This window comes from Myotis myotis, unplaced genomic scaffold (genome assembly GCF_014108235.1).
Source record: "Myotis myotis isolate mMyoMyo1 unplaced genomic scaffold, mMyoMyo1.p scaffold_m19_p_14, whole genome shotgun sequence".
NCBI classification, from domain to species: domain Eukaryota; kingdom Metazoa; phylum Chordata; class Mammalia; order Chiroptera; family Vespertilionidae; genus Myotis; species Myotis myotis.
The window spans coordinates 44,863,913-44,881,423 of NW_023416318.1; the positions used below are offsets into that span (position 1 = coordinate 44,863,913).

Here is a 17,511-nt window from a genome sequence, read left to right on the forward strand (position 1 = left end):
ATGCTGCTGTGAACACCTGTGTACAAATTTTTGCACAGATATATATATATAGAAATGGGATTTCTGGGTCATGTGGTACCTAATGTTTAACCTTTTGAGGAATTGCCAGGCTGTTTTCTAAAGCAGCGGCACTATTTTAGATTCCTACCGGCAGCGCATGAGAGTTCCAGTTTTCCGCATCCTCGTCAACACTTGTTATTGTCTGTCCTTTTTATTATAGCCGTGCTGGGGGGTGACTTGCTATCTTCTTGTAGTTTTGATTTGCATTTCCCTAGTAGCTAATGATGTTGAGCATCTGTTCATGTGCTTATTGGACGTTTGTATATCTCTGGAGAATGTCTATTCAGATCCTTTGCCCACTTTTAAATTAGGTTACTTGTCCTTTAATTATTGAGTGTAAGAGCTCTTTACATATTCTAGATACAAATCACTAATCAGATATATGACTTGCAAAATTTTTTTATTCTGAGCTGTCCTTTCACTTTCTTAAAGGTGTCTTTTGAAGAAAAGTTTTTAATTTTGATGAAGTTTATCTATTTTTTCTTTTGTAGCTATGCTTCTTGTCATATCTAAAAATTCATTGCCTAATCTTTTCCCCTAAGAGTTTTATAGATTTAGTTCTTATATTTAGTCTGACCCATTTGTGGAGTTTTTATATATAATATGAGTTAAGGGTCTAAGTTCATATTTATTTGTATCACAGAAAAATCTCAAAAAGTGTGCTAAGTGATAAAAGCAAATTGCACTATGATATGTGCAGCATGATGCCATTTATACAAAATTTAAAAGCATGAGCTGTCATGTATTATTCATAGTTACACATACTAGTATACACATAGGTAAAACACTTCACACCAGAATCTTTGGTAATGGTTGCCTATGAAGGAATAAGATGAGGGGACTGGGATTGGAAAGAATTGGTGATGAAAGGGGTCTTCAGATTTATCGGCAGTATTTTTAAGCTGAAATAATTTTGATACCATATCAACAGTTATTAATTTGGGCAGTATATTATGTTATACTTTTTAGCTTCCTCTTTTTTTTTACATTTCTCTAAACACACACACACACACACACACACACACACACACACACACACACACACACACACACACTCACGGATCTAAGTAGGACGATGGAGAACAAGCTGTTCTGTTTAGCCCAGCGCCCTCACTGGTGGCAGCATTGAGGTGAGGCTTTGGGCTTTGTGCAGACAGCCCGTCAGCCTGTTCAGGCAGATTCTGGGGGGGAGTGGGGAGCGGGGGAGGGCAGGAGGGGGCAGGTTAAGCTAGATCTCAAAAAAATAATTATTTTCATTTGAACTCATTAGCACACTTGGCATATGTTTTTCCAGTTTTGCTTCCGCAGAAAACCCTAGTCTACCTGCCACATTCAGTTTCCCTTGCTTTGAAGGGCAGCAGAGCCCAAACCTCAGTGAGCTCCCTTTAGAGCAGCGGTTCTCAACCTGTGGGTCGCGACCCCCTTGGGGGCCAGACGAACCTTTCACAGGGGTCACCTAAGACCATCGGAAAACACATACATAATTACATATTGTTTTTGTGATCCATCAGTATGCTTTAATTATGTTCCATTTGTAACAATGAAATTGGGGGCCACCACACCATGAGGCACTGCATTAAAGGGGCGCGGCATTAGGAAGGTTGAGAACCACTGCTTTAGAGTCTTTAAATCCTCTCCCATTGCTCCAGGCTTTTCCAGAACTGCACCGGGGCCTTCACAAGCAACATCCAGGCTTCACTGAACACGTGTGCGTTCTCACCTGGTCCCAGCAGGAGGGCCTCAAAGACCTCAGCGTGCTTGACACGTGCCGTGTGGCAGGCCGTGTGGCAGGCCGTGAGGCCCTGCCCTGGGAAGCAGCAGCTGCTGGGCGCCGGCCGCATGCGGACTGGGAGCTGCAGAGTGCATGTCCTCGCGTGATTGCCCTCGGAGTGGAAGGGTTTATTCCCGCATCTCCCACTGGAAGCTCTTACTGTTTCACCCTGTTTTTCTTCTGTAAAATGGATACAAAAACATATGCACTTTCTACTCACAAAGTGTTGTGAGGGCCAAATGAGATAATATCCATGAATGTGTTTGCAAACAAAACTGAAAGATTATTATGTATTATTTCAGCGGTTCTCAACCTGTGGGTCGCGACCCCTTTGGGGGTCGAACGACCCTTGCACAGGGGTCGCCTAAGACCATCGGAAAACACATATATAATTACATATTGTTTTGTGATTAATCACTACGCTTTAATTATGTTCAATTTGTAACAATAAAAATACATCCTGCATATCAGATATTTACATTACGATTCATAACAGTAGCAAAATTACAGTTATTAAGTAGCAACGAAAATAATTTTATGGTTGGGGGTCACCACCACATGAGGAACGGTATTAAAGGGTCGCGGCATTAGGAAGGTTGAGAACCGCTGTATTACTTCCCAGCTGTGACCCGAGCCCCTCTCAGACCCTCCACAGCTGCTCTGCTCAGCCTGCGCACCTGGAAGACCTGCACGTCTCTGTGCTAGCCTCACTCTCCCTCCCACTCTCCCCCATTCTTCCCGTGTTTTCTCTCCCTCTTCTCCCTCCTCCCCTTTTGTTTCTCCCCCTCTCCCTCTCTTTTTTTCCTTTTCTTCCTCTCTCCAGTCCTGGAGGCAGCCTGACTCCCTCCTTGCTGATGTGGCCGTGCCCTGCATTGCCCCACGGAACCGAAGCCCTGCCGGCCGGCTCAGGTTGCTGAGGGAGAAGGGCGTCTCCCTTCTTCAAAGAGGTAAGATACCTGAGATAACATTTCATCTCTCTGATTCTCCCAGGCCCAGGCCACAGGATCGCCACACACGTCGCCCACTCACGGAGGCAGCCGCCCAATGCCCATGCCCGTGCGCTCACCATCTGCTGGCTCCACGCCCACCCACTGTCCGCAGGAGCCCCTGAGCGGAGGCGGGGGCGACGTGCAGGAGGCCTTTGCACAAGGTCAGTTCCAGGAGCACAGTATGGCCGGGAGCTGAGCGGGCTTGGGAACAGATTCTTACTGAGATTTTTCTAGTATCACTTCTTCTGTGTGCTTAGGTTTAAGTGGCCAGGTTTTTACATGCAGTATAAATAAGTCAAGTAGATGGGCTGGTCTCCAGCGGGAGGTCTGCAGGCTGTGTGCGTGCGCGGAGCAGCTCTCCGGGTTTCCGTGCTCTTTTTCAGGGTTGTGAGAAGTGCCCTACCCTCTGGACTTTGCTTCCTCCAGAGCAATTGGCTGGAATAGTTCCCAGAGTCACGCGCTTGCCCTGGAAAGTCTTTGGGGGGAGCAAGAGAAGGAAGGGCGGCACTCTGCACGGGACCTTGCTGAGGGCATTCCGTGTCAGAGTGTCAGCCGTCTGAGGAGCTGGCAGCCCGCGTGCTCCGCAGCTGGGGGAAGATGAGGGCCAAGGAGTCCTGCTGGGGCGGAGACAGACACAGGGAGGTGGGGGCACAGGAGAGCGAGGCCCCGCCGAGGACCGAGCAGCACCTTGGAGTGATGTTCGTTCTGGACCCCGACTCTGTTGATGGCGGCTGAGAAGCTTAGAGCTGGCAGGGCCCTGCGCTGTAGGTGGAGGAGGGCAGGGAGGAGGAGGTGGACTCGGGCACCTCGCGCGGCCGCGGCCCATGTCCCCTTAGGCGCGCTGCCCTGTCCCAGGGCCTGGCAGGCCGAGTCATGGGCTCTGCTCTCTCGTATCCACGCCCACCCACCTGGCATCGCCATCTGCTCTGACTCCCCTCAGGTACGAGGAGAAACCTCCGCAATGACCTGCTGGTGGCTGCTGACTCCATCACCAACACCATGTCCTCCCTGGTGAAGGAGCTCCAGGCAGGTGAAGCCCAGAGCTCCCACCCGGCCCGCGCCTCCCTTCTCGCCGCGGGGTAAACCGTCACCACAGGGCACAGACCACCTCCTCTCACCACCCGTCTTCTGCCTTCTAGGAGCCACTGGGTGCCTCCACCCTGAGAGTCTCTCTCCCACGCGGGGTCACATAGAGACAGTTGCACACTGAGGTTTTTCTTCGAGTACACCGCATGGGGCACACACAATGCAGGATTTAAAGGCATGTAGGCCTCTGAGTCCAGTGAGGCGCCTCCTCCCTGAGTGTGTCTCCCTAGGGTCCCCCTCCCCCCCCAGCTCTCTCCTAGGCCCTGACCCCGGCTCTTTCTGCGGCTTTCCTGGAGGGCTGGCGCCGGACCAGCCACACAGCTTCTGGACTCTCTCCCAGCTGCCTTTCTGCTTCCCCTCTCTGATTTGGTTTTGAAACCCTATTCTCTCCTTTTGTCCATGACTAGGCTCTGATTCCACTTGAAGTTCGTGACCTGAGTCTGTTGCCTCCTCCCCTGCTCAAGTTCAGTGTCCACTGTGACTTCTCTCTGTCTCTCCGGCACTTGGCTGTTTCATTGATTTTCCAAAGACTCTTTCTCTTGGCGTTTTTTCCCTTACATAAAACCCAGGAAAGAGAGGAAAATAGAAGGCCATTCCCATACCATCACATCTTTAAGAATCCCGTGACGCCGTCAGCTCTGTAGCGGCCAGAGATTTGCTAATTTCTTTGCAATGGTCAGATTCCCCTGCTGTGTACTAACCAAGTGGTTCCCTCCCTAAGGGCTGTAGGTCACTCGTTTACTAGCATGTGGCTCTTTTGTTTCTTTTGACCTAATGTAATGCTTTTAATGCTTGAAGTAGCTTAGGGTTATTCATTAAAAATATAAAGCTGTTTCTCCATGGACTATTCAAACACATACACTTACTCAGACACAGACATCGAAACCATCCGTCCATGCTCTTCAGGACGGCCAGCCTTCTGGTTCCATGCCTTTAGTGTCAGGGACTAGCCAGGGTCTGGCCATGGCTTCGCCCCCGAACCTGCCTGTTGTCTTTTAGGGGAGAATCAATGTGTGGCCAGGGTTGGTTTTTCCAGAGCAGTTAAGATCCAGTCCTCCTGTGCAGGTAGCGTTTTGGGGACACTGTCCGATTCTGGTGCTACTTCTCAGCCCCTGTCAAAAGCACCCCCTCCATGCACATGTAGACAGAAGCAGTGACTGCGTCGAGGTGACCTCACAAGTGATTAGAAAGTGCCTTCTATTAGAGCTCCCCTCAGGTTTCAGAAACCCCACTTTTAAAGGGAATATCTTAAGGGATTTCAGGCCCGAGAAATTAGCTACACGTGTGCCTCTTGGCAGCTTACTAGGGTTTATGCAGAATAAGTGGCCCATGAGCTCATCACACTGGATGGGAGGTAACTGGACATCGTTAAACACAAAGCACATGCAGGCCAAGCAGCTTCACAGAAACTGGAAGTTAGGACAGCGGTTGCCAGCCGATGGTCCATGGACCACTAGTGGTCTGTGAGGTCCGAAAGGTTGGCGACCGCTGGCTTAGGAGGTGCATGGCGACCTCTCACAGCAGGAAAGGGCGGTGGCCACGGAATTGTGCCATGTGTCTGGAAGGTGCCTTAGAGATCACGTTGTCCGGTCCCCGTACTTTAGAAATGCAGTGAGTAGTTATCAGGAAAGTAATTTGCCTAACGTTGTACAGCTTGAAGGGGCAGAGCTGGTCCTAGAACTTAGGGCAGTGGTTCTCAACCTTGGGTGCACATTAGAATCACCTGGGAATCGTTTTAAAATCCTGATTTCTGGGCCTCATCCTCCGGCAATTCTGTTTCTTTGTTACTAATATTGTGGCCTCACCCCATAACAAAGAAACAGAATTTCCGGAGGATGAGGCCCAGAAATCAGGATTTAAAAAAGATTCCCAGGTGATTCTAATGTGCAGCCAAGGTTGAGAACCACTGACTTAGGGCTTCAGGACCTAAGTCGGTGCTCTTCCCACTGCCCTATCCCACACAGGACAGAACATCAAGCCACAGCCGCACGAGGGCCCCTTCACTGCTGCGCTGCTCGCTCCAACACTGACGTCCATAAGTAGATGTGGACCGAGCCCACACATGGCTCAGTGTCTCCATAAAATGCGGGAATAGACGTTTTTACATGCAAGGTGGCCAGTGTCCCAGTGAATGGAAGGGCTGTCCCCCACACCCGCCCATTCTCACTGCCACCGTGGAGCTGGTGTCAGGATGAGATCAGATGTTCAGGTTAGCTTTACATCTATTCTATACAGGGTGGACCTCTCGCTTGCCCTCCTCATCTTTTTTGAAATATTTTCACAGAGAATGGAATCTTCAAGTTGGCCAGGATCTTAGAAGTCATTTGCTCCAGTTTGCCTCCCGATATAAAAGTCCTCTGTCTGAATCTTTCCAGTGAGCTCATCATTGGGAAGTTCTTCCTTATCAGGGAGCCACAATTCTCCTTTCTGTAACCCAGTTATCCTCACTCAACCCTCGAAAGCTACCCAGAGTCCGTTCAGTTCCTCCTCTTTCTGTTGCCTTTCAAGTACCTGGCAGCAGACAACAAGGCTCTCCCTCAGCCTTATTCCTCTTTAGGCAGCTATCTGGGGGTTCCTTCAGCCATTCCTAAGGCGGCGTGGTTTCCACTCTACCCTCCTGCTTGCCCACGCTGGGCTGTGGCTGAGTGCTTCAAGCCCCAGTTCAAAGTGAGTGAGTTCCCAGGCTGAGCACACTTCTCCGGATCCCCAGTCGTGGGGGGTCTGCTCCCTGCAGAGCACGGTGAACTGTGACCCCCCCCCCCAAGCAGACCCCTGCAAAAGCAACCTGAGATGCCACTCATTTTTTTCTCGCAGCCAATTGCACTGCTCAGTCATTTTAAGATTGTTGTCAGCTAAAACCTCTTTGTTTGTTTTAACGGAAGCCAGTGTAGATCTAGGTATCCCCACCATGCACTTTCATGGTTGCTTTCTTTAACCTGAATGCACAATATTAGCTATATCCCGAGAGGATGTCATCACCGTAGGGAAAACGGGCATAGAGAAGTGGGGGCCACCCCACCTCGGTCACCAGGAAGCCAGCAGCCGTGCAGGGGACATCGGACTGCTCTGCTTGCTTCTAAGGGCTCTGAGTAGGTCCTGTGAAACATTGTGGGGGACTGGATCCCACAGGGTGCAGACGAGGTGAGGCTGCAGCCATGAGCCGGTAGCCAGGGTGTCATCCCCAGCCTCCTGTGTTACTCCCTTCACCCCCCTCTGTGCTTGTCCTGTGCTCAAGGGTCACGGGCCTCCTTGTTTTCCCAGCAGAGGAAGGTGCAGAGGAAGAAGAGGAGAAGATGCAGAGTGGGAAAGACAGAGGTAAAGGCAGCTCAGGACCCCGAGTGCGAATGGGAGCAGAGCTATGTAGCCCCTGAACAAACGCCCCCTCCCTCTTGTTTCTGCTTTTCCTCCTGCTGCCACCTTCCCCCAAAGCTTTCAGCCCCTCAGCTCCTCCTGCCTACTTGTCCCCACTGGTCGCCAAGTGTTTCCCCGGAGACGGTAGTGTCCGTGGGTCAGCAAAGCCTCTGATTTCTGATACAGTGATAGGTGGTTGGGATACAGGAAATTAGATAAACAGCAAAACAAAGCATGCCCCCTCGCCTCAAGGAGTTTATAATACAGTTAGGAAAGCAAGATGCAAAATAAACAGGAGACAACACGAAGTGGCAGGAAAAGTTAATCATCAGACTTTGAGTGTATGATTATACGTACAGGGAAGGTTTCTGAAAAGGAAGAGATGATTATGGGCAGAAAAGCAATAAAGAGGTATCAGCAGAGGTCAGTGTAGATATACCTCAGAGATATTGCAGGATCAGTTCCAGACCAGCGCAATAAAGCGAGTATCGCCATAAAGCCAGTCATCATCTTATTGCAGGTGGAGGTTCTTGCCTTCAGTTTGTAAAAAACGCAGCATCTGTGATGCACAGTAAAGGGAAGTGCAATAAAATGAGGTGTGCCTGGAATGTAAAACCTACTTAATGCTATGTGTGAAGAGCTGTGCCAAGTGATTGCCACACACAATCTCATTTAATCCTTAGCAACCCTGTGAGATAGAGAATAACAGTCCCATTTTACTGATTAGAAAATAGGCTCAGGGAAACTTAGATCATGTAGTGATTAAGTGGCAGGTACTGGGTTTGAACTGGGTCCTTCTGACTCCCAACTCCATGTTCTTAATTTTCATGCTTCTGTATTTCACCAAACAGACAACAAAATTCTCTTTGGACATTTAAGAGCTGTTATTTTTTTAAAAAAATATTTTTATTGATTTCAGAGAGGAAGAGAGAGAAATAGAAACATCAGTGATGAGAGAGAATCACTGATCGGCTGCCTCCTGCACACCCCTACTGGGGATCGAGCCCACAACCCAGGCATGTGCCCTTGATGGGAATCGAACCCAGGAGCCTCCAGTCCGCAGACCGACACTCTATCTACTGAGCCAAACCAGCTAGGGCAAGAGTTAGCTGTTATTTGTTACATATCAATATGCCCGTTGCTGGATTCCTCCAAAACATGAGCTCCACAAGGCAGAGCTCTTGGTCTGTTTTGCGCGCGTTGTACCCCCAGTGCCTAGAACGGTGCCTTGCGTGCAGTGGGATGCCAATAAATGAAGAAATGGAAGGAAATAAACAGGGTGATGTGCCACGAGCCCTTTGTCAGGGAGAGAGGCGGCGAAGGCCTGGAAGGTCCCTGTTGGCTGCTGGACACAGCCCTCCTGTTGGTGCCACTGCCCCGGGAGGGACGGGTTCTAGACAAGGCTCAGAGCCGCTGAAGAACTGCACAGGGAGTACGTGGCAGAGCCTGGATTCAACCCCGGTTTCTCTACCTCCAACACCCAGGCTTTAGTCTGAACAGATGACTAGACTAAGTGACAGGAAGGAAGGGAGGGAAGAAGGTTGATACAGGCCAGGAAGCTGTGATGGGAGAGGGAAAGCCTGGTGGGAGGGGGTCTACAGTGGTGTTTGCCCATAGGGCTCGTGTGGATAAGAGGGGAGGCTTTGGAGTGTGTCAGCCAGGACACTGGCATTACCAAGGAAGAAACGGGGGGCAGAGGACACCTCCGTCAGGTGCTGAAACCATCTAGTGACCAGAGCCAGGCCTGGGAGGAGGCGGGCATGCCCTGGGACGATGGGCGTGTGAGGATGGCAGGTCTGGCATGGATGTTGAAGGCCAGAGCTGGGGGCAGTGGTGTTTGAAACATCTAGAAATGCTACAGAGGAATGTAGGGAAGACTGGCGTCCCTGTGCCAATGGGAGACTGAGGAAGAAGGCAGGAGGGTTGCAGTACAACAGGTGAAAAGCAGACACACAAAGATCAGTTTACACTTACGTAAACACATGCGCCACACACAAGCACGCACACATGCACACAGTCCAACCAGATCCTGGCATTCATGTGGCGTGCTGTGGCTGAAGACCTAACAGCTGCTGCTCTGGCCTCTCTTGCCGTAGACCCTCCCTTCTCCAATAGCTTTCCCATGGCCTCTCCTCAGCTCCCTCCGATCCCCGAAGCCCAGAGGGCTCTGCCCTGACCACTGGGGCTCGCCCGGACCATGGGCTTTAGCCGGCAGGCCTGGTTCAAGGCTGGACGTAGGCTGCACCTCACATGTGGACTGGGCACGGTCCCCTGGCCTGGTGTCTCCCGGCCTCAGGGTCTCTGCCTTTATGCCTGAGTGGCCCTATCACAGCTCTGCTTCCTGTCCCTCCCGCTCCCAGTGTCTGCTCCCGTGTCTGTCAGTGCCTATACCAGAGTTTATGTCGTCGTGAAATCTTTCTGTGAGAGCACCTACCTTTCTATTGCTTTGGCTTTTAGGTGTCATCCCCGAGGGAAGAGTGTTAGGAGTTGGGGTTAGAGATGGATAGAGTTTTAGAAAAATGTTTGACTTTCAACATTGTAAGCATGCATGTCAAACTGGCGGCGGCCCCGTGGCCTTGAGTTTGACATGCTTGTAAGGTCCTCGGGTATGTCCCTGTTGCTACAATGTAGCTGTTATGTGGGTGTGGTTCTAAAACCGAGTGTTTTTATGGATAGACCTTCTGAGTCTCTGCCATGATCTGGGCGTGAATCTTTGCTGTAGGCTTTGCAGTAGCTACTGCCCCCTAAGCATTGGAGAGCAGTAACTGTCAACCATAAAGAGAGATTTGCCTCTTTGGGGTTGAGATCGTGCTGACAAAATATAAACACAACTTGTCAGGCAAACATCGTCTCTCAATGCAAACACCTTGAGAGCCAAGTGGACACTTTTGAAGAATTCACACTTGAGCTGGACTTCCCACCCACATTCCCCCCTCAGGCCTCTCCCTGCCCTGCCCTGGCTCTCTGTCCGCTGCATCCTGGGGAATGCTTCTGCTCTGTTGGGGTACCCTTCCTACTTTGCATCCCCTCACCCCTCACCTTGAGTGGTGATCACTTTTAACCAAGACCACATAGATGGCACAGACGAGCAGAACTTCCCCATGTTACTTCAGAGCCTGAATTTGTGGCAGCTACTCCAGGTTCTCATTTATGCTCCTGGGTTCTTCAGAGTCCCTCCCCCAGGACCTGCCAGGCCTGGTGTTGAGAGCTGGAAGCGCAGTTTGCACACGTAAAGGACACTGCGGGTCTGGAGACCGGCGGCGGCCTCCGTGAGGAAGACAGTGAGGGTCCAGGCAGTGGCCGCAAATCCAGGGCGAGCGAGAGGATGGCCTCGCATCCCCAAGCGGATACGCCTGCAGGACGGAAATGCTGCCCCACTGAGTGTAACTCACTCTCACCAAGTTCACGCTCAGGACTGCAGGGGCTGTACCCCCTGAAGTAACGACTCCCTGGATTTCGGGTGGCTTCCGTTCCATTCTAGTATCAGTACGTCCTCCTGGGAGGCGCTGGTCTCCGCAGCTTTTATGGGGTTGCAGCTGCTGGCTGTAGATGGTGTGGAGCTCCTCTGTTTTCACACCTGGTGGGGGAAGTCGGTCTACAGGGAACAAAGGGAGAGGCGAGTCCAGAAGCCCATGGGTGCGGGGGGTCAGGGGGCCCCCGGGGAAAGGTCCAGGGAGTGAGAAGGCCCTGGTGGTGACCTCAGTGTGTTGTTTGTGTCCGTGCTGCACAGGTTAACGGAGGAGCCAGGGACCGAGAGGAAGCGGTGAGTACAGAGCCTGCTCTGCTCTCCCCACAGCCCTTCCTTCCCTTCAAGGTCATGGTCTGCCTTTCCCCCCTCCCTTTCTTCAGCCCCACCTCCCAGGCCAGGCCCACCCAACAGGTGGAGACCCAAGGCAGGGTTTTCTTCACAGAGCCTGGCTGCGCCTCTTCCCCTTGCCAAGCCCCACCAGCCTAGCCATTTGGCCCGGGTCCCATTGTGCTGGGCCGGGGCCTGGGCTCAGACAGGGCTCAGCGACACCTGTGTCAGGATGCGGTTGGCTGAGCAGGCTGTGTCCTCAGAGGTCGGCTGAGAGCCGCCCGCGTCCTGGGGTTGCCTCTGCCTCCTTGCTCCTGTTTCCCCATGGCCACTGTCATTCTTCCCTGGGGACCCAAATCACAGCCCCTGTGTCCCGGAGACCCCGTCACCCAGAGCTGTAACCTGCCGCAGGTCCTCACCTCCGACACCTGTTTCATCTGCAGGATCACACTGCCTCCATTAGCCGATCAAGCAAGCCAGTCCCGGCGGTGCCCGCGAGCTGCACCTTCTCACTTTCTTAAAGAAATAAGAGTACAGTTTGCCTTCAGGCAAATGCCCATTGCCTTTAGGAATTAGTCTTCCCCTTTTTCATCTTAGAGCCTTAATTCTTACCTAGTTCCAGTTACAAGATACTGCAGCTTCTGGGCATGCTTGGAAAATGATTTCTTTCAAGGATAGATGCCTTTGGTACAGCCAGGAGAGGTCTCTTTGTTTTTCAGTCTTTTCTTCCCTCCCCTCCCCTCCCCCACGTGTGTGTAAACGTTAGGCCAGCTCGCTGAGTTACAGATCTTTCCAGCAGAAAAGCCCGGCTGCAGGCCCATGATTCAGAAGGGGAGCCTTCCCAGGCCCTTCCAAGCAGCCTCACCCTGGAGCGGCCTCCAGGCCTTTTCCCGACACTCCCTCCACCCCCGCCTGCACCAGGCCCTTGTGGGGCTCTGTCCCCCACGCACCTGCCAGCTGTGAGGCCTGCACTGACTCAGGGATCCTGCAGGCGCCCAAGCTGCAGAAATTCGCCCGCTGCCCTGGAAATCACAGAGCCGCCGGGGCCTGGGCAGGCTTTTACCTAAACTCACTGCACACTCAGGCCAGGCCCTTCCCGACAGCAGCCCAGCAAGCGAGGGAGTCAGGAGCCGACTTGCCCTTCAGGAGCTGCCAGAGCCCCCCTCCCTGGGGCACTGGGCCTGGGAGGCAGGGAGAGGCGGCTCAGAGCCATCTGGCTCACCCCGTTGCTGCAGAGAGGAAATAAGCCCACCACCCGGAACTGGGTGCCAGAAATAGCAGCGGAGCTGGGTCCTCTGCCCCTGGCACTGTTCCCCGACCTGTCAGCTATTAGGAGAAACTCACCCACGGCAGAGAGTCGGGTGAAAAGCCCGGCCTTCCAGGTGGCTGCATTGCAGAGACCCCTAAGGTCTGCTCGCTCCCATGACGCGAAGGCCTTCCTCCCTCCCACTCAGTGTTTACAGGCATGTCTCTGACCTCCCTGCCCTTCTCCCCAGTCACATTCCACACCCTGCACTGCGAACCCGGGAAATATTTTCCAACCCGGTGACCCAAGCGGGACTCCAGAGATTCTGGGTGCCCCTGGGAAAGGGGGTGTGAGTACTGTCAGCCGCTGCACCCTTCTCAGGTGAAAGGAAACACCCAGAGACCCGGCCCTGCCCGAAGCCCCATCCCCAGCAGATGTTAGCAGCGTTTGCCCCGAGGTTCTGGCAGTGCCCGCCAGTAACGGCGCATCTGCCCTGCACAGGCCCCGGAGGCGTGGAGCGAGCTGGCATCGACCTGAGGAAGGCGGGGTTCTCCCCCAGAGGCGCATTCCTGTCCGTCTTTCCACTGCACACCTGGATCCGGCTTGCAGGCTGCCAGATGTCACCACCCGCCCGGGAGAGGGGAACCCAGAGCCAGTGGGGAGTGGGAGGCCGCCTGATGCCCTGCTGGTGGGCGGCCCCCTCGCCCAGTCCTGCATGAACTAGCATCTTCGCTCTCCCCTCAGGCAGGGTCTCATCTCTGCGGGGGGAGTCTATGGGGGTTTGAAAGAGAAAAGAAACAGCACAAGCCTCCTGTTTGTGTGTGTGTGTGACCTGGAGTTCTTGCTGGCCTCTTGCCAGCATATAGGGTGCTTCCCCGGGTCGGGGCACAAGTTTCCTCCCTACCTTTCAAACAAACAGGTTTTCTTCATTGACCTTTAAAAACAAACAGGTTTTCTTCCCTCTGTCGTGCAGAGACATTCACGCCCTGGCCACAGTGCTAAAAATAGTCTCCTTCCTTTCCCTCGCTCGGCGAGGCTTCCGCCGCCCCGTTTGATGCCGCGGCAGCCGCTGCAGAGCAGCCGGGGCGGGAAGGGGGAGCCGAGCTCTGCGTCGCAGCCCCGGTTCCTCCAGCAGCGAGAGGTTCTGTGAGCAAAGCCCGTGGCCGGTCGCCAGGCGCCTGACCCGTGGCCGCCAGGGGGCGCCCCGCCCGGGTGCCGCGCGCACGCAGCCCGGCCCGGCTCAGGGCTCCATTCTGCGCTGCCACACTTGATCTTCATCCCAAGTCCCGGTGCTTGGCGTTTATTTTTTTCTCCTCCCTGGGCTCCAGGATGTTATTTTTAGTAGAAGAACTTCTATAAATATTTATAAAGGGCAGTGACTGGAATGAAGTGAGAGGCCCCGCAGCTGGCGCTCGCATCCCCCAGCGCACGCCTCTGCAGACCCCTGCCCGCTGCCCGCGGAGGTCTGTGCGGAGCCAGAGCGCTCAGCCCCGCCAGACACGGGGAGTCACATGGGAACCTCGTGAGGGAGCCGCCGGGGTACGGCGGGGGCGGGGTTAGTCCTTCCCCTGCACTGTCTCTGCTCCCTCGATTGCCCTTCCTGGGGAGGCGGGCAAGGCTTGTGTGTGGGAGAGCCGCACCCGCGAGTACCGAGTACCCGGGTGAGGGCAGGTGCGCGGAGCCTGCTCCCGCCGATGCCCGCGAGGAGCAAGGAGGCCAGGAGCGCGTCCCCTGGGTGTAAGATCGCGCCCCCTCCGCGCCTGGGGAGGAGCCTACACCTGGTGTAAGGTTGACCCCCCCACCCCACTCCAGCAGCTCTCAGGTGCTCCCTGTTCGGTGACCAGCAGAGGAGGCCCTGGAAGGAGAAAGCCATTGGTGAAAATGTGCTCCCGCGCCCAGAAGGCGGGGATCCGGCCTGCCTGGGGGACCAGAAGGAGCAAGGATGAGTGTAACCACATGGAAAGTTTTGGGGACCTTCCAAATAATGGGAGTAAGGTACGGGGGGGGGGGGGGGGGGCTATGACTCAACCCCGGAGATGACATCGTTGGGTGACTGCTTCCCCCGCAGCTCTGCCTTCTCACACTGTGTACCCGGCCCCTGCGAACAGGGCCGAATCCCACTCCCGGTCCGGACAGGAACAGGTGCCAGGACCGCCAGGTGCTCGGGCCAGCGGAGGGCACGTGATCCCCGGGCTGGGCCTGCCACTCCGCACCTGGGAGGCTGCCCGACTGGCAAGGCTGACTGCCACCCAGCAGGCTCCCGCTGTCTGCTGCCTCTTCGAGGAGAGGCCGGGACTCCCAGCCCCCCACTCCACTGCCCCCCAGCACCTGCAGGAAAAGGGGACTGGAGAGCCACGGGGATGGGCCCAGGTGCCGCATGAGGGTGCGTGGGAGCTCCTTTTTCACATGAAGTCCTGCTGACAGCTGGTTTCTGGGAGAGCTAGACCATTCCCTAAGGCCTCTGGCGTGCCTTCTGACTTCTTGGCATCTGATTCTATCAGAAGCTGAGAGCTGGGTCGCCTTCCTCACCCGACTGGGAACAAGTAGCCATCCTATAGGGGGCTCTTCCTTCCATAGCCTGTGAACAAGATATGAACGGAAACTAACCCAGGTAGATGCCCTTTGGAGATAACTGGCATGTGCTGTCAACCCCTTAGGCTTGGTTGGTGCTGTTTTGTGGCTGTGGAGACCCCCAGGGAGATCCCAGCGCATCCTGGGTCTGGAAGTCGAGGCCCCACCAGGCTCAGGGCCGTACATCCCAGCCATGCTGAGGCTCCGTTTCTTCTCGCAGCCTCGTCTGCTGGGTGTGCTTTGCCCACTGGCAGGCTCCCCCTCTTCCGCACTGCTTCCACCCTGCTCCTGTAGCGTGACAGCTTCAGGAAGGTGCAGTTGCTATGGCAATGCCTAGAGCCATCTGAATTCCTGCTGCACCTTCTGGAAGAAAAGGGCTTGCAAGAAGCCATTCAGCGGATTCCAAATCTCGCCTTCCCTGGCCTCTCTTCTGCCAGGGTCCGGCGACTGGAAGTGTGGGCTGTAGGTAGCCCGTCTTCCCCGGGAAGATGCTCTCCATCGGTGTAAGCCACATGCACCCGGGTCAGAAAACCAAGTGAGGTTCCTACCTGGGCTCTTAGGACACATATACGCCAGGGGTTCTTGAACTTAGATCCCCCGAGGGCTTATTAGTATGTAGACACCTGGGTCCCACCCCGAGAGCTTCTCACTCAGTAGCTGGGGTAGAGCCGAGAAATTCGCAGTTCTGACAGGCTCCGGGGCGGTGGTGCTGTGGGTCCAAGGCCACGCTGTGAGGACCACTGCGCCATTTATGGAGAGGAGAAACGCGCCCACCTCAGGGCAAGAAGCCATGGCCGGTCAGGGGGGAAAGACAGCTGTCTGTTCCAGAGGAAGAGAGGGGGTAGGGGCTCTGCGGGCTCTGTTCTCCGCCAGGGGCCCTGAGGAGCAGGTGCCGGCACTGGTCCTACGCTGTTTCTTTTTGGTTCCCAACAGCCACTAAAAGACATTCCCCTGGATGTGAAGGAGGGGGCAGCACCCCAGGCAAGGCTTTGACTTTACAGAAGACCAACCTCGGATACCTTGTGGCTGAGTGGGTCTAGGGGGCCTGAGCCAACAGCCTGCCTGGCTCAGGAGGAGAAGGGAAGCAGGGGTGTTCCAGGCCCCCGGCCCCCACCATTGGAGCTTCTATGCCAAGGTGCACTGCTCAGAATGCATATTTCACACCAAGCAGTCTTCAGGCCCCAGCTGGGCTGCTTGCCCTCAGCCGACCTGAAGCTGCACCCCCGTGGGTGTTATTCTCCCAGAGAGAATGATCACGGGGGACCTGAGGTAGGTGCTGCAGGCCTACCCAGCTGTGGACAGCAGGCGCCGGGATTCTGGCATCTTCTCTGCACACGTACCCCACAAGAAAGCCAGGTCTCTGGCGGTGGCCGGCTTGGTATCTCTCTTGCACAGGGTCATCGGCAAACAGTGGAGCGTGCTGGCGCCATCTGCCCTCTGCCTCCCACCCCAAGAGGGGCAGCCGGGGGAGGGTTGTGGCATCAAAGAAGGGGGCGTCAAATTCGTTTGCCAGTTCTGGGAAGGTTTGGCGGGCTGGTGGTTCATTTTGAAGACATAGAACCCCTGGGGGAGACCAGGTGAACTGGAACTTACTGGGGGGGGGGGGGGGGTAGTCCTTTGAAGAGGCAGGCACCAGATAGCCATCCTCGGATTTCTGAGGTCAGTGGTCCAAGCATTACCAAGATTAAGGGGATAGGAGCATAGGGTGGACTGTCATTCATTCCAGAGGCGACTCAGTGGGCGCTGACGATGGGCTGGGCACTAGGCCCCTCCTCGGGTCTTCAGGCCTCACTAAATCCAGGGCCTTGGGCGTTAAGGTTGAAGCCTGGTCTTGGTTCCTAACTAGGGAGTGAGCAGGGGGCTTGGAGTGTCTGCGTTGTCCTCTGAAGCCCATCAGACCGGGGACAGTGAGTGCAACCAGGTCGCTTCAGGGGGGCGAAGGGAAATACGTGGTCACTGCTCAGTGTGGGTTCTGGTCATTTGGGAGTGTTGGTCTTCGGGCCCATGAATGGGAGAAGAGATGGGAAGTGTCTCCAGGAGTATAAGGGTCCTCACTAATACATAGAAACTTGAGAGCCCCCGGGGCCCAGGCACAGTGCCAGCTATGAGGAGTTAATTGTAAGTCATAACCAATTATAGCCTGGATCCCCTTCAGCCTGGTCCCAAGAGCTTTGTCCCTTAGACTCTTAGCCTCCCTGTCAGAGGTGGCATCCTTGCACACCAGGCATCCTTCCCCAAGTAAGGAAATTCAGTCTGGGTCCTGGATCCATAGCCTCTAGAAGTCCTCCCCACCCACAGCTCCTCAAAACCCCAGGCCTGGTAGGCAGGCATGTGGCACCCTCAGAAAGCAGGCCCTGGGGTGGCTCCTCCTCCACAGGCTGAGTGGGCACTGGGTCTTCTGTTCAGCGGCTCACAAATGGCCTGAGGAGTTGTGCCTGGGTGGTGACCTTCGAGGTGTTGCCCCTTTGGGGCTCCCCTGATGGGGCTCGCATTGTGGAAGGACTATGCTTCCAGGGCTGCGGAGGAGGAAGCCATGCAGAGGAAGGTTGGGGGCGGGGGGGGGGGGGGGCGGAGCAGAGGAGCAGCTCGGGCTGGTAGGAGCCAGCAGATGTTGGCTGGGAGGGAGTCAGCCCGAGCTTTC

General features: G+C 54.7%; 1 protein-coding gene across 18 annotated transcripts in view; it reads left to right on the plus strand.

Annotated features, from left to right (window-relative positions):
• Positions 1-13,117, plus strand: part of DTNB (dystrobrevin beta) — a 158,425-nt gene extending 145,308 nt beyond the window's left edge. For 7 of the 18 annotated variants that reach the window (XM_036335153.1, XM_036335158.1, XM_036335155.1 and 4 more), the window contains 4 exons: positions 2,822-2,981; positions 3,761-3,899; positions 10,988-11,020; positions 12,801-13,117. In XM_036335153.1, coding sequence (XP_036191046.1) covers positions 2,822-2,981; positions 3,761-3,899; positions 10,988-11,020; positions 12,801-13,023 — 555 coding nt within the window. In that variant the 3' untranslated portion in view covers positions 13,024-13,117. Of the gene's footprint in view, positions 1-2,821; positions 2,982-3,760; positions 3,900-7,167; positions 7,222-10,987; positions 11,021-12,800 lie in introns of all 18 variants that reach the window. The other 11 variants (XM_036335165.1, XM_036335160.1, XM_036335166.1 and 8 more) reach the window with 6 other exon arrangements.
• Positions 13,118-17,511: the final 4,394 nt, after the last annotated feature.